The sequence below is a fragment of the Lampris incognitus genome, chromosome 10, assembly GCF_029633865.1.
Source record: "Lampris incognitus isolate fLamInc1 chromosome 10, fLamInc1.hap2, whole genome shotgun sequence".
Classification (NCBI taxonomy): domain Eukaryota; kingdom Metazoa; phylum Chordata; class Actinopteri; order Lampriformes; family Lampridae; genus Lampris; species Lampris incognitus.
In genome coordinates this window covers 48,604,800-48,631,977 of record NC_079220.1, presented here as the reverse complement: position 1 = coordinate 48,631,977, position 27,178 = coordinate 48,604,800, and the positions used below count along the sequence as shown (strand labels likewise).

General features: G+C 46.0%; 3 protein-coding genes and 1 pseudogene across 5 annotated transcripts; 2 read left to right on the top strand and 2 right to left on the bottom strand.

Annotated features, from left to right (window-relative positions):
* Positions 1 to 2,989: 2,989 nt before the first annotated feature.
* LOC130119841 (uncharacterized) lies at positions 2,990 to 3,965 on the top strand (annotated as a pseudogene).
* Positions 3,966 to 6,971: 3,006 nt separating this feature from the next.
* LOC130119582 (E3 ubiquitin-protein ligase TRIM35) lies at positions 6,972 to 13,834 on the bottom strand. The gene is made up of 7 exons (XM_056288123.1): positions 13,307 to 13,834; positions 12,488 to 12,583; positions 12,159 to 12,389; positions 12,049 to 12,071; positions 11,825 to 11,943; positions 8,775 to 9,401; positions 6,972 to 7,402 (listed from the first exon to the last, which is right to left on the bottom strand). The coding sequence occupies exons 1-6, from the start codon at positions 13,703 to 13,705 to the stop codon at positions 8,824 to 8,826; spliced, it is 1,446 nt and encodes a 481-aa protein (XP_056144098.1). The 5' UTR covers positions 13,706 to 13,834; the 3' UTR covers positions 6,972 to 7,402; positions 8,775 to 8,823.
* A 1,204-nt stretch (positions 13,835 to 15,038) lies between these two features.
* On the top strand, positions 15,039 to 18,790 carry tubb4bl (tubulin, beta 4B class IVb-like). Of its 2 annotated transcripts, none has more exons than XM_056288124.1 (4): positions 15,039 to 15,161; positions 16,662 to 16,770; positions 16,971 to 17,081; positions 17,235 to 18,790. In XM_056288124.1, the coding sequence occupies exons 1-4, from the start codon at positions 15,078 to 15,080 to the stop codon at positions 18,290 to 18,292; spliced, it is 1,362 nt and encodes a 453-aa protein (XP_056144099.1). In that variant the 5' UTR covers positions 15,039 to 15,077; the 3' UTR covers positions 18,293 to 18,790. The 2 variants fall into 2 exon arrangements, with proteins under 2 accessions (XP_056144099.1, XP_056144100.1); XM_056288125.1 differs by lacking the exon at positions 15,039 to 15,161 and adding an exon at positions 15,487 to 15,657.
* A 1,462-nt stretch (positions 18,791 to 20,252) lies between these two features.
* Positions 20,253 to 26,657, bottom strand: crb3a (crumbs homolog 3a). Of its 2 annotated transcripts, none has more exons than XM_056288044.1 (4): positions 26,208 to 26,657; positions 25,528 to 25,764; positions 23,925 to 23,971; positions 20,253 to 23,807 (listed from the first exon to the last, which is right to left on the bottom strand). In XM_056288044.1, the coding sequence occupies exons 2-4, from the start codon at positions 25,703 to 25,705 to the stop codon at positions 23,592 to 23,594; spliced, it is 441 nt and encodes a 146-aa protein (XP_056144019.1). In that variant the 5' UTR covers positions 25,706 to 25,764; positions 26,208 to 26,657; the 3' UTR covers positions 20,253 to 23,591. The 2 variants fall into 2 exon arrangements, with proteins under 2 accessions (XP_056144019.1, XP_056144018.1); XM_056288043.1 differs by having other exon boundaries at positions 25,528 to 25,720; positions 26,208 to 26,653.
* Between the last annotated feature and the right edge of the window lie 521 nt (positions 26,658 to 27,178).

The window sequence follows — 27,178 nt, the reverse complement described above, 5'->3', positions numbered from 1 at the left end:
AGAGTAGATCGACGGTGCAGGGACACAAGAATTACGTGATGACAAACACGAAAAGCTCGCACGCGATTGTGTTTCAGTTCCACACATGGCGTCGCAGTGACACGATAGAAGAAGAAAAAAAGTAAATGAAGATGAATAGAAGAGACGGAGCGGGGTGGGGGTGGGGGGTGGGGGTAGATGTAGACATGTGCCCCATGGGCAGCTGGTATTGTTTACGTGCATCTGTCTGCAGATGTCAGGGAGGAAGGTCTGGCTGACTCTGACATGCACTGCTTCAGGAAAACCTCGGCCTTGCCGGAGTCCCTCCCTTGATACGGCTCCAGACTCCAGAGCCACGAGTAAAGCCCAGACTGAAGACTTAAATGAGAGAGAGAGAGAGAGAGAGAGAGAGAGAGAGAGAGAGAGAGAGAGAGAGAGAGTGAGTTGTAAACACAAGTCTCACCTCTAACACGAGGCAAGATCATATTCAGTCCTCAGCTATTCTAAAGAGTGGTGTTAACCCTGACAAAACCCATATTGAAAATTCTTGTAAAATGTTCTATTTACTTATTCTATATGTCCATTATAATTCTGTTATCCGAGCTCAATGTTGTATTGTGTAAATTGTGTAAACACAACATCTCTGCATGTTGTCCGTCTTGGGAGAGAGACCTCTCCTCTGTTGCTCTCCCTGAGCTTTCCCCCCTATTTTTCCCCCCTGTTAAAGGTTTTTAGGGAGTTGTTCCTCATCCGGTGTGAGGGTCTAAGGACAGGATGTTGTGTTGCTGTAAAGCCCCTTGAGGCTAATTTGTAATTTGTGATACTGGGCTGCACAAATAAAATGGACTTGACTTGACTTCATTTATTTGACACAAATCCCAACAAGGACCGTGCAGGTGAGAAAATAAGCCCAACGGGACTCATAGTAACCTCACCTAATAGTCCTCAGGTAAAAAAACAAAAGAAAAAAGGACAAGTCGAAGTTGAAATCCTTATTGAGTATTAAACTGCAAACACAAAAGTCTGCAATGCATTGAAGAGTCATGTATTGAGAGCAATGACTTTATGACCCACTCTCTTTAACAGCACGGCTCTAGAGAACAGCTTAGTCTTCATTAATGAGCACTGGACTGAGGAAGAGTCCACAGTCCCTCGGGAGTGTGCAGAACTGCAGGAGATCCTCCCTCATGATCACCTAACAAACCCCCAAACACTCTGGATGAACATATTGCAGCGATTTCAGGGGGCAGCCGGGAACCGCCGCAACCGGGACCTCCTTCACCACGGGCGACTACGTTAACCAGTCGACTAAAGGGTCCGACCCGTTAGCCAACCGGCTAGTGAGTCCACTCATTCATGGTGGTTACAGTATAAATGGCTCGCCCCGAGCAGAGGCCTCTGTTTGACACACCCCATCCTGCAGCCACGGCACTGCAGGATGGGGCTCCTGGTTAATGCATGTTCATATGTGATCTCTTACATATATATGGATGTAATTCACCTGCAGTCACCGCCAAGATGTGTTGTTGGAGCGTTGTACAAAAGTGAGGATTCATCAGAATGTTGCAAAGTGCAAACCAAAGTTGGAACAGATCTGAATTTTTAGTTCGAAGCCCGACCAATAATGCAGATATTGACAAAAAGGTAAACCAGACACTAAAACCAGACACTAAAACCAGACAGATTTAGGAACAGCACAGCCGATTTGGTCTGTTGTCTTGGACTTGCATCTTTGACAAATAGGGTTCTTCATTTCTCTGTGGGACTGGCCTCAGAGGAGGGGCTGTGGCCTGAGAGAGCCAAGAAACACCAGCCTCCTGTAAGGGCATTCGGCACGCTTGGAAACTGAACAGTCCCCCTGACGGCTTTAGACCTCCGCCTCCAGCGATAGCAAGTAGTCCCTGGATTGGAGGGACCAGGTGCACCTAATGTAAAGAAAAAAGTCCTGTTTTCATAGAGGCGGCACAAATCGACTTTACTAAGGAGCAACTGTAGGTGGTCCTGGATCCCAAGATATAGTTTGACTATAGTAGATGCCAAAGTTAAGACTAACTGGGGGAAAAAAACTCCAATATGTGGTATCTGTCTGTAAAGGCCCCTGAGCCCCCGTGACAAAGACACCTGTACTGGTTGACCCCCCCCCCCCCAACACACGACGGAGACTCTCTACCCTCTGACTGGTTTCACTCCATGTCTGACTCCTTGGCAATTATTTTCCCATCAGTTCAGCCAGTATTAGATTTGTTGTCCAGCTCGTAGCCCTCCTCTGGTTATGAATTAGCTTTAGGAATAGCAAAATGTCAGAAAAGGACATTTGAATGCACTGACCTATTACAGTATTACTGCTGCCCTTACAAACAATAGTTTGCATCCACGATGTGAACTTTGCCATTCTAATTAGGGTTGGCCGTTCTTTTATCCCGCCATGAAAAAGGTGGTGCTTTTACTAAGCGAGTTAAATTGTCCCAGCGTGTACAGAGTCAAAGCCCCCTGAGTAGATCCCACATACACACAATGACAGAATAATAGCCGGAGGGGATGCCCCGACTGGGAGCTGTCGCACTGAGGTCCACAAGACGCTTATTTCCTCTGAGACCGTAGCCCACATCCGATTACAAACTAGGGTTCCCCCTGACCAGCGGGCGCATTTAACATGGTGAAGGCTGCTTCATTAATGCTGAGCCAGGCACACGCCTGTCACCTCTCGTAAATATCTATCCCTTTTAATAAGTGTCAAATGCTAAGGCTTGCTGGCTGTAATGGTCAAGGACGCAGATGATTAATATTGTATGAGCTGCTACAGTCATCTGTCTGAACATTTGCCATCCCGCGGGGTAGTTCTGTCCAAATGATGCAGCAAAATGCACACAAGGTCATAATGGCATCCTTGAATAAGCATATCTGACAAACGAGTGAGCAGGTGAGTAAGCAAGCAAACGAGCGAGCGAAGCACTAAATGAATGAGCGAGTCCTGGTGGTTTCTCTTGCTATGGTGGAAAATTTACTGTAACCAATCAACTCAACCTCCCTCCCGACCTGACTCGCTCTCAACACCACAGCTGTCATGGCGCCCAACTCCACAGTCAGGCCCTGCAGTGTGTTTGACGGCTGTGAGGAAGTGGCGGAGGGCCTTCTCTTCGAGCTGACAGCGCAGCGCATCAACATGTCGGTGGGAATCCCTGCCAACATCCTTGTCATGTTGATCCTCATTCGCGATAACAAAGAGCCCTCCACACCGGACATGTTCCTGGACTGCTTGGCCTTCATGGACTGCTACTTCAGTGTCAGGATCCCGGTCAGCTCCATCAACCTCTATCACCTGCACAGCAAGGAGGTGTGGTCCGCCCTCAGGTTTTCCTACGGCGTGAAAGACACCAGCAGGCTTCTGTTCCTCTCTTGTTTTTGCCTGGACTGCTTTGTGGCTGTCCTCTTCCCTGTGGCATTTGGCTGACTCAAGGACAACAAGTACAAGATAAGCCTCTCCCTTCTGGTACTGGGCCTCACCATTGCTTATGCTTCAGCAAAGACCATAGGAGGCCTTCCCAATTTGGAGAAGGTCTTCACCGGGGAGATCTTTCCAGTGTTCACCTGGATGGTTTCGTGCAACTTTTCCATCCTGTGGGCCCTTAAGATGTCCCGAGCCACGGGGAAAGACGAGATGCACCCCATGAAGAAAAAAGATGGTAATCTCCATTCTGGCAATAATAAGTGTGCATCTATCTGCCTCCTGTGGACCGGTTCCCCTTTGAAGAACACCACAACCTCGACGTGTTTCCCTGCTACACGCAGTACACCTCCCTCACGAGCACACCTCCCTCAACACCAGCAGGAGCATCCAGCCTCTCCTCTACCTTTCGCTTATGCAAAAGCTGTCCTGCCTGCCTGAGGCCCGTGTCAAGAGATTTTACACATGTGGGACAGCAGAGGGAAAAGAACAAGACCCCGCCCGTCCATGCCCCACCTATCTAGAGGGAAGGCTCAAATAAAAGCTGCACAAATACAGGTCAAGGCTTACATTTAAGACAACGTATGCTTGCAGACTGACCGTTTGATTGACAGTGCACTGACAATTTTAATCTGTTTTCTACTCTTCTTCTTGTTATTATTACATCTATTTTGTTTGGTCTATTATTAAATATTGTTGTATATCGCTATATCATATATTTGCACCGCTGCATTATTGCATGCTGTATCCATGCTGCACTGAGAAGCCACAAAACAAGCTTTTCTCTGTACTTATGTATCAATATGACGGCAATTAACTTGATTTGAACTCTAATTTCAAATAAAAACAGATCATCCATATTGAAATAATAACAAGGGATACAGGACTTACTTGAAGTGATAACAGTTTTGATCAACACATCACTAATATCAGTAAAGTATGTATCGATGTTTTGCCGCTCTACTTATTGCTTCTGCTGTAAGTGAGCACAAAAGAGGAGCCCATCGCTCCCCTTGCTGTCTCGCCATGCTCACAGTCACCAGTTATGAGTAACTCTCAATGGACTCCCCCACCCACAACCTCCCAAACCACACCACCGACGCCTTTACACACAATGTGGCTGTGGCCCTCACCATAACACACGACCTTGGACACACCCTTCACCATCTGTCTCACCTTTCTGCCGCCCGGCTACAGGTACGACAGGTTTCTGACCACTGCCGTCAAAGCCCTCTGCAGACTGCCCTGTCAACATGACAGGACTCTGTCAATGCACCACTGGCACACTTCTGTGGCACTTCACGAGCAGTAAATGTCACATGCAGGGCTGCTGTGGGCCATTTGGGTACCCTAAGTATAATTGCGTTGTGGTCCCCCCCCCCCCCGCCAAAAAAAACAGACACACAGAACAAATCTTAGTATAAATACTTTAATCAAATAATTATTGATGCTTATTATTATTATTATTATTATCATTATTATTATTATTATTATATGAACTGTGGACACCTTCAAGTTTCTGGGAACTACCATTTCCAAAGACCTGAAGTAGGAGACCAACATCAACTCCATCCTCAAAAAGGCCCAGCAGGGGATCTTCTTTCTGCGGCAACTGAGGAAATTTGGTCCGCCACAGGAGCTGCTGAGCCAGTTCGACACCGCAGTCACTGAATCTGCCCCATGCACATCCATCACAGTCTGGTTCGGAGCAGCAGCAAAACAGGATAGGAACAGACTGCAGCCAACAGTTAAGGACAGCAGAAAATAAAATCATTGGTGCTCCCCTGCCCACCCTGCAGGACTTGTACCCCAACCTGCAGGACTTGTACACCTCTAGAGCCCGGAAACGGGTGGACAGAATCAGCACAGACCCCCCCCCCCCCACACCCAGGACACAGTCTGTTTGAACTCCTACCCTCTGGCAAGACTATAGAGCAATGTGCACCAAAACCACCAGACATAGGAAGTTTGTTTTCCCACAAGCCATCGCTCTCATGGACAATTATGTTAGCATGACACTTTGTAAATAGGCTTCTCTCGTCAAGATGTCTCCCTTACATATCTATGACGTGCACTGCCTCTTTTTAAATCACATGTGCGATTGTAATTACACATTCAACTGCTGCATACTGGTTATGGATTGCTGTACACTGGTTATAAATTATTATTGTTATAATTATAACATAAGTACATAATATAGTATATGACAGATAATTACATAGTATATATTTTAGTATAGAATATATTAGTATATCGTCACCCTCTTAAAATAATGGCCTGAGTCATATTTTCAAGTTTTTTAAAAAAAAACAATAAACTGAAACATATATATAGAATATATGATTGACAGACAGCGTTATTTGTATGTCAATAGTCATATATTGTCATAACCTTTTTGTGTGAAATGATTAAGAAATATCATATATTCTATATTTGTTTCAATTTATTCTGTTTTTTTTAAGGTTAAGAGTTCACCTGCCATCTCACAATGCTGTGATTGCGACGATCCCTAATTCTCTGTGAATAGTGCACATGATCAGGGGTCACACCCATATTTGCATATGCGAAACGTACCTGTCGATGCACGTTGTATCCAGATGAACTGTTTCAGCCGCCTTTGAAAACTCTGTATAGTTGTGACATACCTTGCTGTGCATACATATCGCCTCCAGTAATCTATTTATTATTCCATTTACTTCTTTTGTTTTTCTTTTTGCTGTTAAAACACCCGGCCAAGAGATGGGGAAGGGAGGCACCATAATTAATTTGATTATTTCGAGCCGTTACGTATATCTTGCCTTGCCTCCAGTGGTTTAATGGCGCCTGTTGTAGTTGCGCTTCATCTTAAACGGAATCATTACGATGATCAATAGGGTGTTTTTGGTGCCCCCCTCCGGCAATCGGTGCCCTACGCAACGTGCGTGATGCGCGTGTAGGTAGCGGCGGCGCTGGTCACGTGGTGTCTTGAATCGGTTGTTTTCTGTATGAATCTGATGTCAGCTTGTTCCTCTGCAATCTGTGCAGCAGAATTTCCCCTCGAAGGACAATGAAGTGGCTTGATCATCTCGTGTGCCGACACTGATGACGCGTCATCACCGATGGCGACGGATTATTTCCGCCACCGACGCTAATTCATTTTAGGGCTCGTCCATCAACGTTTATTATGGTTCAAGTCTTTTAATGCGTCTCATACTTGTTCTATATTATATGACAGACTGCTCTTGAAAGTAAAATAATGTTAACGTTTTCAAACCTACCGTTGGCTGTGTTCATTTTCAACATTCAGAATATGAATGCTGAAAATGTTGAAAGAGGGAACAAGCGTTAGATCATTTTAAAGGTGACGTTACTTTGACGACACGTCCTCATAAACTACAACGCTGTCTGTTGATACTTTTTTTCCAATAATGTAACGACATAACGCTGTGTTCCCTTTATAACCTTAATTTCTATGCGCTCGCCATAGTCGCCGTTTATATCGAGATCTGCGAGACTGGGGCGCCATCGTGTGGTCAATAAAAAAACCAACACACCACAGAGCCACACTGAAGGATTTAGTAAATACAAATTTGACAATATGTTTAACTTTTTTGTATAGAATTTGACACGGTGAGTTGCTCTCAGAGATGCACACTTTGACCTTTTATATAAGACATAATTATGGCCAAAAAAGAGACAGACAAACACACCCAACACATACAATCAACAGAATCCAGAATATATAGACGGGTGACAAATTAAAGGAACAACCACTATAAAGTGTCTTAGTAAGGTGTTGGCCCACCAGGAGCCTCCAGAACAGCTTCAGTGCTCGTTTTCATGGATCCTACAAGTCTCTGAACTGTACTGGAGGGACGGACACCATTCTTCCAGAAGATATTCCCTTGTTTGGTGTTTTGGTGATGGTGGTGGAGAGCGCTCTCTAACTTGTCGGTCCAAAATCTCCCATAGGCGTTCAACTGGGTTGAGATCTGGTGACTGTGAAGGCCATAGCATGTGATTTACATAATTTTCATACTCATCAAACCATTCAGTGAGCGCTCTTGCCTTGTGGATGGGGGCATTGTCATCCTGGAAGAGACCACTCCCCATCAGGATCAAAATGTCTCATCATAGGAGAAAGGTGATCAATAAGCATAACTTTATATTGATTTGCAGTGACCCTTTCCTAAGGAGACAAACGGACCCAAACCATGCCAGGAAAATATCCCCACAGCAAAACAGAGCCCCCAGACCCCCCCCCTCACTGTAGGGGTCAAGTAGTCAGGGTTTTTTCTTTCATTTGTCACAATTCTGGAAAATAATCAGTACAGATCACTTTCCTCAGTCGTAAGAATGTAATATTGGTGATATTTCACAACAATCTGCCTTGAAAAGCAAAGGCCAGTTAAGGACAACGAGGTAGGGTTTGATAACGTTGCTTTATATTGGCAACTTTTTCTCCTTAAATATTTCCCATCACGCTTGGTTTACTTCAGAAGGGTAAAAAGGTGCAGAGAAGAAAGGCAATCCAACAAAACTCTGCACAAAAAGGAAACGACCGTTACAACGGAAGAACATATCACATCTACAGATTTGTAAATAGATTTGAAAAAAAAAGACGAGCTCCCACTCAGACCAGAAATAGTTGATGGGAGCAATGGGAGCCAACCCCGTACAGTGGCTTCTTTTCAGTGTCCTGGGAACCAACGCGGTATTTTAACCCTACATGCATAACATTTTTGGGTGCTGAAATGAGTTTTGTGATCTGTAGTATGAGAACAAAAACAAACGTTTCAGGAGCACAGATTTGAACTTTAGCCTAGATTCATCAGATTTAGCACGCATACCAAAGACATTTGGAGCGCATTTAGTGGGAAGGAAAGAATGAATGAGCTGAATAAAACTAGTAGGGTTATTAATTTGAAAGTGGACTCATGGATTGGACTGTCTGCTGCACCTAACGCCACTCCAAAAAAAAGTGTGTGTGTGTGTGTGTGTATTTTGAGGATTTGTGATATTGGGCTATACAAATAAAACCTCCTTGACGTGTCTGTGCTTCACACAGCCATCTTCAACAGTTTTTCCCCCTGTTGTATTTTGCATATCCTTATCCGTATTAACTCGCTGTACAATACTGATAAGTTGCATGAAACCTTCGTGGTTGTCATTGTGCTGCAAGGTCTCCCTTGCAAACGAGACTTCAATGTCAGCGTGATAAGATGGAGGTTAAATACATGAATAATAATAATATTTTTGAATCAGCGAGATGAGCTGGTGAATAATAGCCTATTAATAGACCGAGCGCGGCGGCGCTTACCCTCTGTGACAGGAAGTGATTGTTTATTCGGACCTGTGTCTATAATCTTACATCGTGTCATATCTCTTTCCGCCATCAGGTTTCGAGGGCGGCGTGTGTCTCATTCAGCGGAGCAGCTTTGGGACAGCTCGCCCTCCCCCCTCCGCAGCATCCCAGCGGGCACGTTGCCGGGCAGGATCCTCAGGGGACTCGGGCTCTGCGTGTAAAAATATGGCAGCAGCGCTTCCGGGAAGGTGTGCGCGAACGCGTAAAGGAGCGCGTCGTCCGCGGCGTCGAAGAACGACAGCGTCCCCTCGGCGTAATCCAGCTGAACTTTGACCCGGCGGGGTTTCCTGCTCGACGTCAGCGGCGTCGGCGGCGAGGTCATCGCCCTGAGCCCTCCGTCCCGGAAACACAAGGTCCAAAAGCCGTTCTCGGGCCGGGCCAAGACCTCCGCGTCTCTGGGAACGGACGCGGAGGCCACACCCAGCAGCCAGTCCTGGTTGCCTCCTGTTTCCACCGTCCAGCGGTGACTTCCGGACCCGAGGGCGGCCATACCCACCACCTCCGCGCTCATGTGAAACCGCTCGGGGTTGTCGGGGCAACGCGGCCAGGGCTGGCTGGAGTAGTGGAGGGAGGTGAGGTCCCGGGACAGGATGAGGCAGGGGTGCGCCGTGTTTGGGTCCAACGTCACTGGAGCTGAGAGCCGAGAGGAAAAAATAAAATTAAAGGAAAAAAAAAAAGAGGAAGAGGCCAGAAAAAGACTGTTACATACTGGGGGAGGGGGGGGGGATAACCTCTCCTGTTACCAGTGTTTTCAGACATCTTTCTGCTTGATTAGACAATACAGTGAACTGACAAGGGAGGGAAAAATAGGTGTAATATGCAACACTAACTTTAGTCTTATGGGAAAAGGTAAAAAGTTGGCTAGCCTCAGAAAACAGATCTTAGGTATTTTCCCAACTTTCTTCTTACGTTTCTTCCCGAAGGCAAGACGTGAGACTAATAAATGGGATTCTTGAAGTCAAAGTTTTCAGATTTGTTCTTTTCCCATAACTTTAACTGTACGCACAAGCCAATACGCTGGCACGCAAATTTCATATGTGCACAGATGATGTTAAAACTGCTCTTTTTAGGGCCTACTGTCCTCCACTCTGCACAGTGGTGCAATTACAGCCAAGCAAAAATGAAAAAGCTGCAGGCAGCATATAATGATGCATTCTTGCTAAAGCTTCCAAGATGGACAAGTGCACGTCATATGTTTGTGACTAGTAATGTTCCCACTTTTCATGCTGTGTTGAGGAATTTTGTGGACAAATGTATTGATTCCAACAACGTAATTACAATGCGCTTAACTGAGCCTACACAAAGTGACTCAAGGTACTGCTCTTGTATCTGGAAACACTGGAACCAGTGTCCGTACAGGTTTTAATCATTGTGGATTTGTGGACTGCTGTTAGCTATATTTTTGTGTTGTTGTCCTGTGTTGTATTTTTCTTTTTAATATGGACCTACCTATGTGTCTGAATAAAGTAAGATTTGATTTTAAGATAAGTACTTATTACCGTGATATAAGCCTCTAATTTCATACACAAACTCTTTTTAGATAATTAAATTGATGTTTCACAGTCTTTACAATTTTAAAGACTTTATCAGCCAAACCGTAATAACCAGTGTTAAAAGTCCACCTGAAACCATGGATGGATGTACTACACCCACGGCTGAAACGGCATTTCGAGAGTATCCAACTTCACAGTACATAAAAAGTATTAATGCTAGCGCCGACGAAAAGGCCCCAAAAAACTCTAATGGCATGTGTTCGCTGTAAAATATGTATGTAAATGAATTGTGATCTTAGCTGTTGTCTTAAATGTTTTTCTTTTCTTTTCCTTTTCATTATTTTTCTTTGTTTATTTATTTTTAGCTGGCCTACCCCCTCTGGCTTGTTTGTTTGTACTGTCGTCATTCGTGTTGTAAAATGTACATGTGTACAACTTTTTAATAAAGTCAATAAAGGGGGGGGAGTATCCAACTTCCGTATTGTGACGTATTTCTGAATGACACGGGATAGACAGGCGGGACATAAAGGTTGTGGGGAATTTTAACTTGAACATTGAAAAGTGGGCGCGTTACTAGCTAGCTAGCTAATCTTAGCATGGATGTCATGATATTATTGGCTGAAATTTTGTTTTACAGGGAGAAAACATGATTATGATATAAACATTTTAAAAAATGATTTTTTCCCCATATTTGTTTGGCTTATGTTGCTAAATAGGTGCACAATGTGACCGGGAATGTGATATAAAAGGGTTAAAAAAGCATTTTTCATTTCATCCGGACTTTAAATTTTTCCTATACTTCATCTATCTGAACCGCTTATCCTGCTCTCAGGGTCGCGGGGGGATGCTGGAGCCTATCCCAGCAGTCATTGGGTGGCAGGCGGGGAGACACCCTGGACAGGCCGCCTGGCCATCACAGGGCCCACACACATATACACACACACATTAATATGACAGTTCAAATATGATGCTATTATAACGCCATGCACACGTGGAGCCTTACAGGCAACAAAATAAAAATCACTTTCACTTCAATAAACAGAAACAACTCAAACATACTCAAACGTATGTTTGAGTTTTCCTGTACTTAAAACTGCTTATTTAAGTAAACCACAAGTTTAAGTTGCTCTAAATAGTTTTCCCCAGTTATTTTCTAAACCAATTTTAATGGTATTCCACCTCCAAAAAGACAGCATTAACGCTGACAAACCCATGCTGACTATAATTAACAGAAATGTAAAATTCAGTCTCCTTAAAGTGCAGTCAATTGTGGTAATTTACATAATGTTATTGCTCTATTTTGAGAAATTAACAAGGAAACATTAAGTTCATAAGATGTGAGACTGACACTAAGAAAATATTGAGGAGTTGTACTTGAGTGCCTTCTGAAGAACTTCCTAAAATGTCATCTTAGGTCATCTCTTAAAGACACTTGTGAATCCAGCTCCAGGTCCTTGGTCAGATTTGAACCAAGGACACTACCTTTACGTAGATCTGTGGCCACATGGTCCCACGGGCATCCTGGAGTGCAGAAAATGACATTTTCGGGACGGGTGTACTCACTGTAGTCAACATGCTCCTGCATTTTCTCCCAAATTCTGTACTTCAAGTTGCACAGATGCGTGGTCACGTCGATCAGCACCCCGGACATGATCTCTGGACTGATCTGTATGTTAGTGCATCTGCAATGACAGCCATGATTCCCACACTGAGAACTTGCCCCTCTCGGAGCATCCAAAGAGAAAGTGTAAAAAAAAGACAAACAAACAAACAAAAAAATACCTTACCTCTCCTTTGCAGCTGTGAAGTTCTGGAAAGTAAAAACACCGTGTCAAGTTGGGAAGGTTGTGTGAAAAGTAACTGATAAATGCTTGTAAACTAGAACCATCATACAGACCTCCAACAAGACAATGTCCTCCGCTTTCAACTCCTCCTCCAGGATGTTGATGGACTCTGTGAGGGACAGCATCTCTGCTGAGATCGCTGCCATCTTCTGCTTCATTCCTGTGATCTTCTCTTCTTCTTCACTTCTCAGGGCGGCTAATCTGGCTGACTCCTCCTGATAAAGGACCTGGTGGAGTTGCTCGAACTGGTCCTTGATCACTGTCTTTGTTTGCTGCGCCTGGCTCTAAAGGGGTGAGGGTTGATGGGGTCATTTCAAAGGCTGACTCATTTGAGCTATTTGCTTAGCAATTTAAGGATGACATCTCATTTTTTTTGTGTTACCTTGATGTGATTGAGAATGTCGTCACAGGATGTGTGAATTCTTTTAAGGCTGTCAAGTTTATCCTGCAGGTTCTCAAGGGTTGAATTAAGATCGTCCTGGAAGTCAGAGATATACGTGTATCTGGGTGACGCTTTTAGGTTAGGTGTTAACAGCACTGATAAGATACACCGCTGGAACGATGATTGCCATCACACAATACATAATGTACTCCGGGTAATTTTAGGTCTCCAAACACAATGCTAAGCTTATCATCGTCATGCAAACAGGACAGACTTGACCAACAGCATTCTGCATTCAAGGGCCAACACCTTGTGGGGCCAACACTGTGGCGCTGTCTAGATGAAAGGTAATAGTATGTATTGTCGTGCACAGTCTCCATGATATCATCTGGCACAAAGTGGCCACTTGGAGACTCCAAAATGGATGTTTTAAAGATCCACCCATACATATCAATTATAAAAACAATGCAAAAGGCTCTTCTTTTGGTGCTCCATAATCAAATTTGAAGAGGCAACTAATAAGATGTGTCCATAGCTCCACCGCGTCATAGGCTCGAGAGACAAAGGGGAAGTTTACACTGTGTTTTGGGCTTCCACGTCTCCATTTCAGTAATACTTAGGTTAACTCTGACCCCTCAGGAACAAACTACGAAAGGAGTTGACCTATCAGGAGAGACCACGATCGTGCAATATATTCAAAAGTGTTCAAGAGCTAAAGCCATTTCAGTTTTGGTACTTCATTTTTGGCAAGAAGTCAAACTTAGTTAGCTCGTGTAATTATCTTAATGAGTAGAATAAAGGAATGTTTATCTCTCTCACCTTGCAGTCCAACACTGCCTCCTCTATAGGGGAGCAGTCATGGCCTCTGTGCATCTCAGAAGACTGACACACCACACAGAGGGGCTTTTTGTCAACGTGACAGAAGAACTTGAACCTCTCCGCGTGAAGGTTACAGCTGGTTGCTGCCTCTTCCCCCGGTGCTGGATGCTGTGTCCTCAATTGTAGCAGAGCCTCACACAGATTCTTCAGGGCCAGGTTGGAGGTGGGATTAGACTTGGAGGCTCTTTTCCTGCACACGGGACACTTGTGCACGCCAGGGGTGTCCCAGCAGCGCCGCAGACAGAGCCTGCAGAAGCTGTGGCTGCAGGACAGCAGAACAGGGTCTGCGAAGATGTCGCAGCATATGGGACACGAAAGGTCTTCCTCTGGGAGAGACATGATCCTCAGCTCGCTATGCTCAGTGAAGTGAGTGCAAGATTTTGAGCCTTCAGCATTTCCATGTCAAGAGCAACAAAAGGCTGTAGTGCTCCCGGTAAAAGCTTGTCCCGTGAAGTACAGACGCACTGACGTACCACATGCCTATGCTTTGCTCTTGACAAGAGGCAGGAAACGATCTGGGGCTTTCCTAAGTTGATTTCTCTTGGGAGGACTTCCAGAATCATCGCTCAGCGTGCAACAAGGCTGTAAGTAGCAGCACCAGGAAACAGGAAGTAAAGTCCTATTGGCCAACGGATTGAATAGCCTGCAACTGGTTGGTAACTTGTTGTATGTTTGGAATGCTATACAGGATGTGGGTGGATGTAAACGTTTGACAGTGTTGCTTAACAGCCTGTGGCTGCCCAACTGACCATGTTGACCTAGTAGAAATTATGGTATTCTGAACTAACTTGTTAAGCAACTCCCAAATGCTAGTGTCACATGTGACACTTCAAATAGGATGGATGGGCTAAAACGTTGTGTGTGTGTTTTAGCACTGGAATAACTGCAGTAATATCACACTGATTCCTTCAGCTTCACATGAAAGCCACTCAAGTTTTGTGGCATGGACGTTTTCATAGCAAGGGCATCTTATTGAAGCTGAGGCAATTTTAAATGAAGCGTTGATAAAAAAAAAAAGACATACAAGCCTGTGTTTTCTCCCACCCCTGTATTCACAAGCTAACGATGCAGTGCTACGGGCCACACTGCCAAGGCAGCACAGCTCTGGCCTGTATCCCCCCCCACCCCCCCGTCAGTGTAAATCTGACAGTAAGGCAGCATGCAAACACGGACAACAAAACACAAATATACACACAGAATGGGACATACACGTGCTCAAGACAAGGATGCACAATATTGTGTGTGTGTGTGTGTGTGTGTGTGTGTGTGTGTGTGTGTGTGTGTGTGTGTGTGTGTGAGTGTGTGTGTGTGCGTGCATGTGTGTGCACGTGCCATGCTTGTGAGGTCTAACCTTTGACAGCCCACCTTTCTTTCTAATGGGGTCAAATTTGGTTTGTGAGGATATTTTGGCCACTACTTCAAGGGGCTATTTGGGGTTATGACTTCGGTTTAAAGTTTAGATTAGAAATAGTATTAGGTTAAGAATGACATCCATAATTTCACTTATCTGTCTCGCCCTCTGTCAGCAAGAACTACAAACAAGGTGTAGCAGCCATTGTCGCTTGTGTGCCACCAGCTCAGCAGTAAACAGCTCCCGCCCTTGTAAAAGTGGCGGAGCTAGCACAGGCAGCCCCGTTTCAAAAAGAGGGCCTTCTCATGTACCTGGCTGTCATCGAGGCAGCATCTCGGTATCCTATCCCTCATCTCCACGATGTCAAGTTCCGCCCTCTCTCCTCCGGTCTTTGGTTGCCATGGGAATGACGTCACGTTGCGCCACCGTCTCGGCCCAGTAGAGGTATGAGAGAGAGAGAGAGAGAGAGAGAGAGAGAGAGAGAGAGAGAGAGAGAGAGAGAGAGAGAGAGAGAGAGAGAGAGAGAGAGAGAGAGAGAGAGAGAGAGAGAGAGAGAGAGAGAGAGAGAGAGAGAGAGAGAGAGAGAGAGAGAGAGAGAGAGAGAGAGAGAGAGAGAGAGAGAGAGAGAGAGAGAGAGAGAGAGAGAGAGAGAGAGAGAGAGAGAGAGAGAGAGAGAGAGAGAGAGAGAGAGAGAGAGAGAGAGAGAGAGAGAGAGAGAGAGAGAGAGAGAGAGAGAGAGAAAGTAGTCGTATGAGAGGCGGCGCAATCTCTGACAGCCAGACAGCCGGGACACTGCCGAGAGAAGAAAGAGGTGGAGGGTTGTGCGCATCGTCATTCCTCTGATTTCTGCCGAGTCACTGCGTAACAGGCCGCTCGTCCAAAAATGCGTGAAATAGTGCATCTGCAAGCTGGTCAGTGCGGAAACCAGATCGGAGCCAAGGTATCTGCAGCCGCGTTTATTCCCTGCCCGGGTTGCCGTCAATGGACTGTGCAGGATTGCATGCTTATCTAATCCGTCCTCGGTACTTCTCTAGCCGTGTTGCTAGCGATAGTCAGTGCGGTGTAGCTGGGCGCCGTTATTCCCCCCGCAGAGCCTGCGTGGTGGCTCAAGTAGCGCTGCACTACTTTACGCAACAGACGCAGCTCCGTTCGTCCGGAAACAGACGTGTTCGCGCTAACTCTAGTTCGTGCATGTCAGATAGCCTATTATTTTATGCCTTGAACATTTGTGGGTGGTAAGGTTTGTGATAATTGGGAATATTGCACCGGTGTTGTCACGATGGGCCGCTTCCCTCCCCCACTCCCCCACCCACCCCCTCCATAGACCGTGTGGGTTACATGACCTATCTTAACAAAAGAATCTTTTCATTTCGATTACCCTAAAGGAATGATTTGATTTGAATGATTTGAATGTTGGACCCTGTGAAGTGAATTGAAATGGATCACACTTCATTGGGGGAACGGTTTAATAAAGTGGACCCTGTGGGGGGTACAGTATGTTTCCTTAATGTCGAGGACAGTGATGCTTATCAGATTATCCCCGTTCGCTAATTAAAGTTTGCTTTAACCTACATTTAGGATTTATGCACCGGTCAGTGATGGCCTGCATTTGAAACTGGCTCTCACCGAGTAAGCAGGACTGCGCCATCAGGATCATGGATTTTGCTGTCTACTTCAGGGATGGGCAACGTGATCCAGAAAGGGCCGGTGTGGGTGCAGGCCTTTGTTCCAACCAAGCAGTTGCACACCTGAGTCTACAAATCAAGGTCCTTAGCAAAGACTGTTGGTTTGACTAATAGATCAAGTGTGTAACTGCTTGGTTGGAACAAAGACCTGCACCCACACCGGCCCCTTCTGGACCTGCGTTTGAAGGATTCTCTTGCTTTTTGTACCCCGAGTTTAAACTCATAGCATATCCGCACCTATTCTGTGTTTCTGCCTCAGTTCTGGGAGGTGATCAGCGATGAGCACGGCATCGATCCCACTGGTACCTACCATGGAGACAGCGATTTACAGCTAGAGAGAATCAGTGTCTATTATAATGAGGCCACAGGTAAGCTACAAATCAAGCTTGGGTGTGTCAGAGTAAACAAAATATAGCTCCTTTCCCCTCCCCCACCCGTCGAGCTGTGCTGCTAGAGATAATGTTTGGCACACCCTGCATCAGAGGAACATCAGGAGAATCAAACTAGTTCCTCTTAGCTTTATAGATAATTGAGGTTGGTATTGATCATCCATCTCTAATAACCACAGGTGGAAAGTATGTGCCTCGCGCCATCTTGGTGGATCTGGAGCCTGGTACCATGGACTCAGTCAGGTCCGGCCCCTTCGGACAAATCTTCAGACCCGACAACTTTGTCTTTGGTAGGCATTTGAGTTCACTGTAGATTCACCTGAATGTAACCCAGATCGGAATCGAACCAAGTGATTTTTTCCCCCAGTGGTGCACTGTGTGAAGATGTTCAATGTGATGCTTTCCCTGTTCAGTGCTATGTATTACTCATCTTCTGTTTGCAGGCCAGAGTGGAGCTGGAAACAACTGGGCCAAGGGTCACTACACGGAGGGTGCTGAGCTGGTGGACTCTGTCCTGGATGTTGTGAGGAAGGAGGCCGAGAGCTGCGACTGTCTCCAGGGCTTCCAGCTCACCCACTCTTTAGGCGGCGGTACCGGCTCTGGCATGGGCACCCTGCTCATCAGCAAGATCCGCGAGGAGTACCCCGATCGCATCATGAACACCTTCAGCGTGGTGCCCTCCCCCAAGGTGTCTGACACGGTGGTGGAGCCTTACAACGCCACCCTCTCCGTCCATCAGCTGGTGGAGAACACAGATGAGACCTATTGCATTGACAATGAAGCACTGTACGATATCTGCTTCCGCACACTCAAACTCACCACACCCACCTACGGAGACCTCAACCACCTGGTGTCGGCCACCATGAGCGGGGTGACCACTTGCCTGCGTTTCCCCGGCCAGCTCAATGCTGACCTCCGCAAACTGGCAGTTAACATGGTGCCCTTCCCCCGCCTCCACTTTTTCATGCCGGGCTTTGCCCCCCTAACCAGCAGGGGGAGTCAGCAGTATCGTGCCCTGTCTGTGCCCGAGCTCACCCAACAGATGTTCGACGCAAAGAACATGATGGCCGCCTGCGACCCCCGTCATGGCCGCTACCTCACTGTGGCTGCAGTGTTCAGGGGCCGCATGTCCATGAAGGAGGTGGACGAACAGATGCTGAACGTGCAGAACAAGAACAGCAGCTACTTCGTGGAGTGGATCCCCAACAACGTCAAGACCGCCGTCTGCGACGTCCCGCCCCGCGGCCTCAAGATGGCCGCCACATTCATTGGGAACAGCACGGCCATCCAGGAGCTGTTCAAGCGCATCTCCGAGCAGTTCACCGCCATGTTCCGGCGCAAGGCCTTCCTTCACTGGTACACCGGCGAGGGGATGGATGAGATGGAGTTCACCGAGGCCGAGAGCAACATGAACGACCTGGTGTCCGAGTACCAGCAGTACCAGGATGCCACTGCGGAGGAGGGCGAGTTTGAGGAGGAGGGAGACGAGGACGTCGCCTAAAACTTCAGCTTTCTCCCACTGCCAAGCCTCGTTTCAACCCTCCTTCACCCAGTCCCAGCCATGCCCCTCTCACCCCTCTCCATCATGAATTGAATGGTCCACCGCACTTTTACCACTATTACCCTTTAGTATTAGAGACTGGTGTTAATTGATAGTTGTGATTAAATTTTTTTTTTACATTTTTCACTAAAAATGTGGTTTTGTATGTTGTGAATGCACTGAATAATTTACATCCTTGTGTCTATCCCGTCATTGCCTTGCCGTATTCAAAAGCAAGTGAATTTAACTGTGAAGCCGTGAAATTGGAGCTTGATTTAAAGTTTGTAACCGATTAAAGGCTACTGTTCCTGTCTTTTTGTATTCATTGATTTACTTGGTGCTTTATGCTTAAATCTGCTGAAACGCGGACATGCTGCAGCAGCGCTTGAATGATATTCCTGCAGCGCGATGACTAATCCTTGTGGATATGCACAGTGAGAGACCGTTGTTCAATTTAAAACAATAAATGCAAAGTAAGACATGTCGACAGTGGCGTTAACTGAGTCAACTAGAAGAAAGTGAAACTGGTCTATGATGGAAGCCCCAGCAACCAGAATAGAAATGGTGTCTCACACCACATGGACACTTAAGGAACTCAGAGTCAGGCTGTGGTTAGGTTATTGATCAGGCCCACCACTTGGGGGATGGAAGCTGCCTTTGTGCCTTGTCTGATGCCAGACATGATAATTACAGAGGAGATAAGGACGGACTAAATAGTGGCATTGTAAAAGGTAAAAAGCAATGCTATTCCTTCACCTGTTTACATGGGGCCACATCCATTTTAGGTCCTTGCACAGTCACAATTTGCAAGGTAACGCGACACCATATCAAATGAAACAGCAGCAATGCTCACTGTATTATCAAATTAATATTCTGCTGATTGACAGCAGCATCTTTCTATTTCCTAATATGGCTTTCTCTATCCTGTACATAAATAAATAAAGATGACGGGGGGGGGTGACCACCTTATGGCTATGGAATTGACCATATTAGTTGTTGTGGTTCATCATCAGCAGTCACTTGGGGTTGAGTATGACCATCCTCCCTTCGGGTCCCTTTGGGTCTTCAGGTGGGGGGAAGGGGCCGATCCTGGAGCCGTGTAATGGGAGGATGCCTGCATGTGACAGCTTTTTATGCGGAGTGGCTGCTGTGCCTGCAGCAATAACACCGTCCTTGGCAGGGTCCAATGGCATGGAGAACCAAGACAATTGGCGACCACCCTCTGTTGCAGCCTTCATCCACCTTCACTGCCGTTGTGACCCGGAGACATCTTCTGCCAGTTCCGCCGTTGAGGTCTTTGTTGGATCGCACTTCATCTGGAACCTCCCCCTTGACCTATCCACCTTGGGTGACCCTATCAGGAGCCAAGCCCCAGACAGTATAGCTCTTGGGATCATTGGTACACGCAAGCCTCTCCACCACGACATGGCGATCCATGGTTACAAAATGATTACAAGTACCTCAAAAATGTATGCTTATCATAGCTGCAGTTTACACAATTATCCATCCATTACACTGGACTGCAAATAATATTCAGTAAAATCAATGGGAAATTGTACTGAGCATTGCTTACCTTTGAAGGATTGGCTATACTACAGGATCAGTGTGATAAAATGAATCAGTCCTCATACTTTTTTTTATATCAAAAACTACTGCAAATACTGTCTGTGGATGTTCTCATTCATCCAGGTCATGGTTATCCAAAGGAGTTGAATCATTCTGACTAGACCAAGCTAGACTAGCTTGGTCTAGTCAGAAAGGCACGAACTGAGGAAGCCTCTTGGATGAGAGGCGAAACGTCTTCACGGATATATACCAAGTCCAGTTGCACTTGATACAACTCCTTTGGATACTGCAAATACTGCAATAAAATAATATACTTGAGACACAGTTGAGTTTTAAAGGCAATAGTTTGTAGAAATTAAACTTGACTGAAGTATGCAGGGACCTATACACAACAATGCAGCTATGTTTATGACATATACATGTCCTTGGGTGCAAACACATCTACCAGTTCAGCTACTGGGGCTAAACAGCACAGAAAGCCCTGGATACACTCAATCTGTCAGTTGTGTTACAGTCTGTGTTTAATATGTGCAAGCAATGACAACAATTGGGTAAGATACATCCATCCATCCATTATCCAAACTGCTTATCCTGCTCCCAGGGCCGCGGGGATGCTGGAGTCTATCCCAGCAGTCATTGGGCGGCAGGCAGGGAGACACCCTGGACAGGCCGCCAGGCCATCACAGGGCACAGCACATCACAGGATCACATCATATCACATTTGAATCCTGTGTGCAGTTGAACAAGCACAGAACATTATGACCTGAATTACTATTTTCAGCCGGCAGCCACACCAGTAAGTACCCTGGCTCTGCCAAATGTTAGAAGCTAAGTAGGTATGGGCTTGGCTAGTACTTGGACGGAAGACCTCCTGGGAAGATGAGTTGCTACTGGAAGTGGTATTGGTGAACCAGTAGGTGTGATGTTCAGACTTTAACCCGTGTATTTGTGGACAGTACAGTAGGGAGCAGTCTTCCCCCTAGTCCTAATAAACAAATATCAAATCCCAATGCCCTGGTGCAGTGACGGGGACACTGTGCTGTAGGAGATGCCGTCCTTCGGATGAGACATTAAACCGAGGTCCTGACTTACTGTGGTCATTAAAGATCCCATGGTACTTATCACAAAGAGTAGGGGGGGGGGTTCTCTGATGTCCTGGCAAAATTCCCAACTTGGCTCTCTCCATCTGGCCACCTAATCATCCCCCCGTGTAATTGGCTCAATGATTCCTCCCTCTCCACCTCAAGCTGATGTGTGGTGAGCATCCTGATGCAAAATGGCTGCTGTGCATCACCCAGGTGTGTGCTCCACATTGGTGGTGGTTGAAGTGCGTTACCCCCTTCAATGTGAAGCGCTTTGGATGCCTACAAAAGCGCTATATAAATGTAATCCAATATTTATTATAATTTATTTACCATATTATTATTTTGGTCGAGATTTTCCCAGGGAATTGTTGTTCCTGACAGACTCACTGTGGATTTCAAATGTTTAAGAACTTGGTAACGATTTACATTGATTACATTACATGACACATCACTACACAGCTATAGACCGTGTAGATATGCCATATAACTGATCCAGGATGAGTCCTGAAGGTTTTATTCATATGTTATGATTCCACATGGCAGGCTGATAAGTTGTGTGTTAGGCCTACCGACTGGTTTCTTGTCTCCGCTAATGTCTTCTGTTGCTGTGTGTGTGATGATTATACCACACCGCATCTGGAGAGATGAATACTCAGTCAAGAAGAGAAGTAGGCCTAACATAAGAATGATCAACCTGCAAGGTGAAGTCATAACATGTGAATAAACCCTTCATGACCTATACTGGATCAGATATATGGCATATCTACAAACTGCCTGCAGCTGTGTAGTGATGTGTCATGTAATGTGGTCAATGAAAATCGTTACCAAGAACTTCATATCCAAATCACCATTAACAAAACTTTTGTAAGCATCAAATATAATTTCTCTACATTACCATAAATAAATTATGTTTCGGCGTTATATTCGGCGGTGCAATGGTTAGCACGGTCGCCTCACAACAAGAAGGTCCCGGGTTCGAACCCCAGGACCTGGGGGGTGGGGGTGGACTCTGCAGGGCTCTGCAGTCTGCAGCAGTCTTGAAGGGGCCCATGGCTGTACATGGACACACATGGTCCCATTGTGTATAAATGGTTATTAATACACAACTATTCTAAAAATATTCCGGGGCATTTATTGGAGACACACTGATAAACATGGGGCAGCACGGTGGCGTAGTGGTTAGCGCAGTCGCCTCACAGCAAGAAGGTCCTGGGTTCGAGTCCCGGGGTAGTCCAACCTTGGGAGGGGTCGTCCTGGGTTGTCCTCTGTGTGGAGTTTGCATGTTCTCCCCGTATCTGCGTGGCTTTTCTCCGGGTGCTCCGGTTTCCTCCCACAGTCCAAAGACATGTAGGTCAGGTGAATCGGCCGTACTAAATTGTCCCTAGGTATGAATGTGTGTGTGCCCTGTGTGATAGCCTGGTGGCCAGTCTAGGGTGTCTTCCCACCTGCCGCCCAATGACTACTGGGATAGGCCCCAGCATTCCCGCGACCCTGAGAGCAGGCTAAGCGGTTCGGATAATGGATGGATGACAAAAATGTTGTGACATTGCAAAACATCTCAGCGTGCAGAGAGTGCAAGTCACACAGGTTAATTTGAAAAAAGATTAAAAATGACAAATAATGTGACTTTAAATCAGCTTCATTACCGGGTTTAAATTATTATTATTTTTAATAACAATAGCCATCATTATGATCATAATTCAAGTGTAAACAATCATTCATTTTTGAGTGATTCAGGTTTCCAGTGTAACCTTGTTTGTTAAACATGCAGCAGGTCTTTTGAAAAATCTTGGGAATTTTCTCTCATACAGATTTATAATGTAACCGAATACGCAAAAAAAAACACATTTCATAAGGACTCTTAACAGCATAAAGTGAGTCCGAGGTAAAATATCAATATAAGACTCACCCATGAAGTAATTTTTGAAATGATTTCATCTTTCAGAAGCATTTTCTTGTGTTGCGTACATTACAGCATTCATATTTCGTTTGTGCTAGCTACCATTTACTGTAGCTGGTTATAGCAGCATGCTTCCGCATGAAATAGGATTGTAGTCAGTTAAGCAAATCTATACGGTAAGCTACATCAGTTCAACTGAAACATTGAAAAAGAAGAAGAACATGTTTGTAGAAACACGATGAGCAGTAGTGATAAAATACTGCCTTTGTTCATTTAGTGCAGTGGTGTCGTCCAGAGCATCGTTCACATAAACCAAGCTTTTGTTGGTATTTTATCTATATCTTACTTACAAATACATCTCAGTGCTCGCCATCCAAGGAACCTTCCAGAAAATAAGACAGAATCTGTTGAAATGAAGAGGTAACTCACACTTTATGATTGCAAATGTCGCCGAAACGTGGGCTACCGTGAGCCTCCATTTCTCCTGGAGACATCTTATCTTCTGTCACACAGCGGTGCTGCAAGGAATTCTGGGCCCCCTGACAGAAAGTGACGCTGGGCTGCCCAACTGTGGTGTATTTAATGTAGTATGCTATCAAGATGCCTGTCTGAAGCGCCTCTTGGTTGGGGCCCCGTGAAAGTACTCCGGCCACAATGTTAAGCGCATGTGGATCAGACCTTGATTTAATAAGACGCCAAACAGAGCCACTCAAATAAGTCTCTCCTCCTTGGGCAACTTGAGTGCATTCGGAGTCTCCACGCTCCTCGTCCCGGACTGCTCCTCGGCACTGGGTCGGTAAGTCCCTTCAGTCTGCCTCTTCTTCTTCACAACGCAAAACAGCCAGGTGAGGACGCCGGCGATGATAGCCAGAAGACCCAGCGTTACAATGGGGGCCACAATAGCTGCAATGTCGGTTGTGGGTCCCTGCATAGGGAGAGACACAAGACAGATGTCCATTGGTGAGCACTGGGTATTGCTGCATAGAATATTTATATTTATATTTATATTGACAGAATATTTAGGGATGAGAATTTCACTCACAGTGGTGGTGCTTGGGGAGGATGTGCTTGTAGTCGTGGTATTATTCCCTGTGAAGAGGAAAGAGAATCATAACTTAACATCGCTTAATGCTGGATGCTGTATAGTGATGACATATTTTTCAGGCCCATTTATACTGGGGCATAGTCTCTCTCTCTCTCTCTCTCTCTCTCTCTCATAATCAGCCGCTTCTCCGGGGTCGGGTTGCTGGAGGGCATTGCTGGGGAGACAGCAATGCCCAATCTCCCCAACAATGCCCTCCAGCTCCTTCAAGGGACCAAGGCGTTCCCAAGCCAGAATGGACATGTAGTCCCTCCAGCGAGTTCTGGGCCTATCCCGGGGTCTCCTCCCAGTTGGTCCTCCTGGACCAGTCTGCGAAGCTGGAAGTCGACACGCCCCGGTCCCTGCCTTTGCCTGCCACCCGGCCTGCATTGCACCCTACCCCAATACTCATCCCTGCTGGTGGTGAGTCCACGGGGTCACCGGGGCATATTTCTGATCTTATTTTATTAACTGATGTAAATGCCCCAAAACCTTACGCTGCAATGTAAAACATTCTATGTAATTTTGGACAAGTAGTTAAACCTCGATACTACCTGTGAATCATAGGAACTAAGGTACACCATGAGAAAAGGTGAAAGAGGAACCGACATCACCTGTAATCATTTTAGCCCCGACGGTCCAACTCTTGTTTCAAGCCTTTTATACATTGATAGACAGTCACATGGCCAGCCATGTGAATGTCTGGTGACATCACGCTGACGACACAGATACTACCTGAGCAGAAGGATAACGGAAAGACCAAGTAAAGGTCCTGGTATGCGGCGGTAAGCTGTTGCTGTGGTCAGTGGAGTCAGATAAGCACTTCCGTTTGAAACGCGTCCAAAACTGCAGTCTGATCCAGTATTGTGTCACGCTGAATCAATCTGATAATATTTTCTTGTTTGCAAAACTTAGAAGCGGCACTGAGGACTTTCTAACTCAGCCAATCATTAACTAAGGTAAATAGTAAACTTCCCAAGGACAAAAGTTCACCGTGTCGAGACTCGAGAGGAAAAAAAAAAAGAAGCATGGGCTAAAGGAGGGAATGTTTCTGCTGAAAAGGGAATGCCTGGCAAACAAACGTCTGTAACAGAGCAGAAATTACAGTGGGCCGATAAACCCTTTAAAAAGCAGACACAGGCACATGGGCCCCGGCACACTGCTAGAAAAGAAAGAGCAAAAACAACGTGGTCTTGCTGCACTGTTTTAGGTTTTAATCTGTAACTGAAATGAGCACGCAATCAAGTTACAACATATTGACAGGCCTGTGCATGTCTCGGATCCTCTCAGCAGCGTCTATTACATTTTTCTCCCATGCAGTAACAGAAGTTCGGTTGTTCCTCTTTATCGCTCTCTTCACCCTCCCTTTGTGTGTGTGTGTGTGTGTGTGTGTGTGTGTGTGTGTGTGTGTGTGTGTGTGTGTGTGTGTGTGTGTGTGTGTGTGTGTGTGTGTGTGTATGTGTGTGTGTGTGCTGTTCTGTCTGTGTGTAAGTGGGGGAGGAGGATGTTTTTTGGGGTTTTTTTATGAGAAATTGTGATGATGAAGGGATGGTGACTGACTCACCCCAGACAGGATTGCTGCCCAATATGAGCAGCAAGGCGCTCCCGACCAAAAGTCCAGGCATCCTCAGAATATCTGGGAGCGGTGCCATTTCTGCCCGTGACCAGGAGGGCCTAGTAAGGGTAGACCGGTAATAGGACTGCAGGGCACCTGCCTGGGCCCATTTCGTCAAGTCCAACATTCACAGGCTGTTTCTCTGGGCAACACCGGAGGAGAAAAGAAATATCCTCATCAAAAGACCTACAAATTAGTACAGTCAAAAGCTTAATTCTGGGATTCCACCATGTGTAAACTGACAGAGATAGATAGATAGATAGATAGATAGATAGATAGATAGATAGATAGATAGATAGATAGATAGAGCAATACTGCAGAATGAGTAATGGGTGAGCCATGCAGCCTGGGGTTGAATCATCGTTTCCTTTAATGCAAACGTAAACCTATTCAGAGTGGGGGGGGGGAGGCTCAGATAAGGCTAAAAATAGCCCTGATATATAAAAAAACAAAGAACTGAGAACTATTAAACTTAGAACGACGATAGCATGTAGACTGATGACTTCTGGTCTCTCATTAACAAAACATTACATTCCCGCGTTTTATGTCAAGTTAATTACACCCTATCATTGAATGCAACAATACACAATGTACACGGGGGGGGGCATTAAGGTAAATAAGGTACGTACCCCCGGCATGGTGTTCCCAGATGGCCGAGGCAACAGGAAGTGCACCTGTTTGTGAAGTGGACTCCTCAAGAATGAACCATGTTGTTGTTGTCGTCGTCGGCCTCACCTTATCAGACTAAACGCGGCCACGGCCGGAGAGTTCAACCACAAGACTGCCGGGGCTCCTTAAAACCCCACGGATACTCGGTCCGGCCGGAGCAAAGTTTGCCGAGGAAAGCGGAGCTTCTCTCTCTCCGTGTGGGAGCGAGTCGCAGACTGGGCTACCTGTCGGTCTGCAAGCCAGAGCAGTTCTGTCGTCGGCCGTCCGCGTCCCCCGGTCACGTGGTCCAGTTTCGTGTTACAGTACCTGAGCGAAGGAGCCAACCTGCAGGGGCACAGACCTCCCTTTGTTAACCGGCAGCATCAGAGACGACAAGTATGCGGACGCCTATGCTGCGCTCGCTCGCCCCCCCCCCCCCCAAGTTAACTCCTACAAGTAATGGAAACGGGGACTGTGCTGCGCGTTTATTCGCAACGCCGAGTTTAAAGGTGCGGTTTAGTTGAAGCGTATCTAGTCTACCTCATGAATTGCGGTGTTTCGTGTTGCCTGCGGGTCTGAGCCCAGACCCAACCTGGCAACCTGGTTGCTTAATTGCGTGAAATAGCCCCGCCATCAGGTCTTGTGTTCTTCAACATAAAACATGACATTCCTGAAATATCTCAAGGGGAAAATGCGGCAGCAAAATGGTCCGGTGGTCTCTAATCCCCACCTAATCTCCGTTTTGCAGACTCAAAGAAAAAAGTAAAGTTGGCATCTAGAGTTTCTCAAGTAGTTAGGTCTTCGTCTGAACAGTTGACTAGGTCAGTTTTGGTTAATAGCAGCAAATCAAATAAGACAAGTTATGAAAAGAGACAGTACAGGGCAGTACACAGCTAAGCGGCTTGTGTCACGCAGTTCTTGCCTCGGTGTTATTTCTGATTATTGATCATGA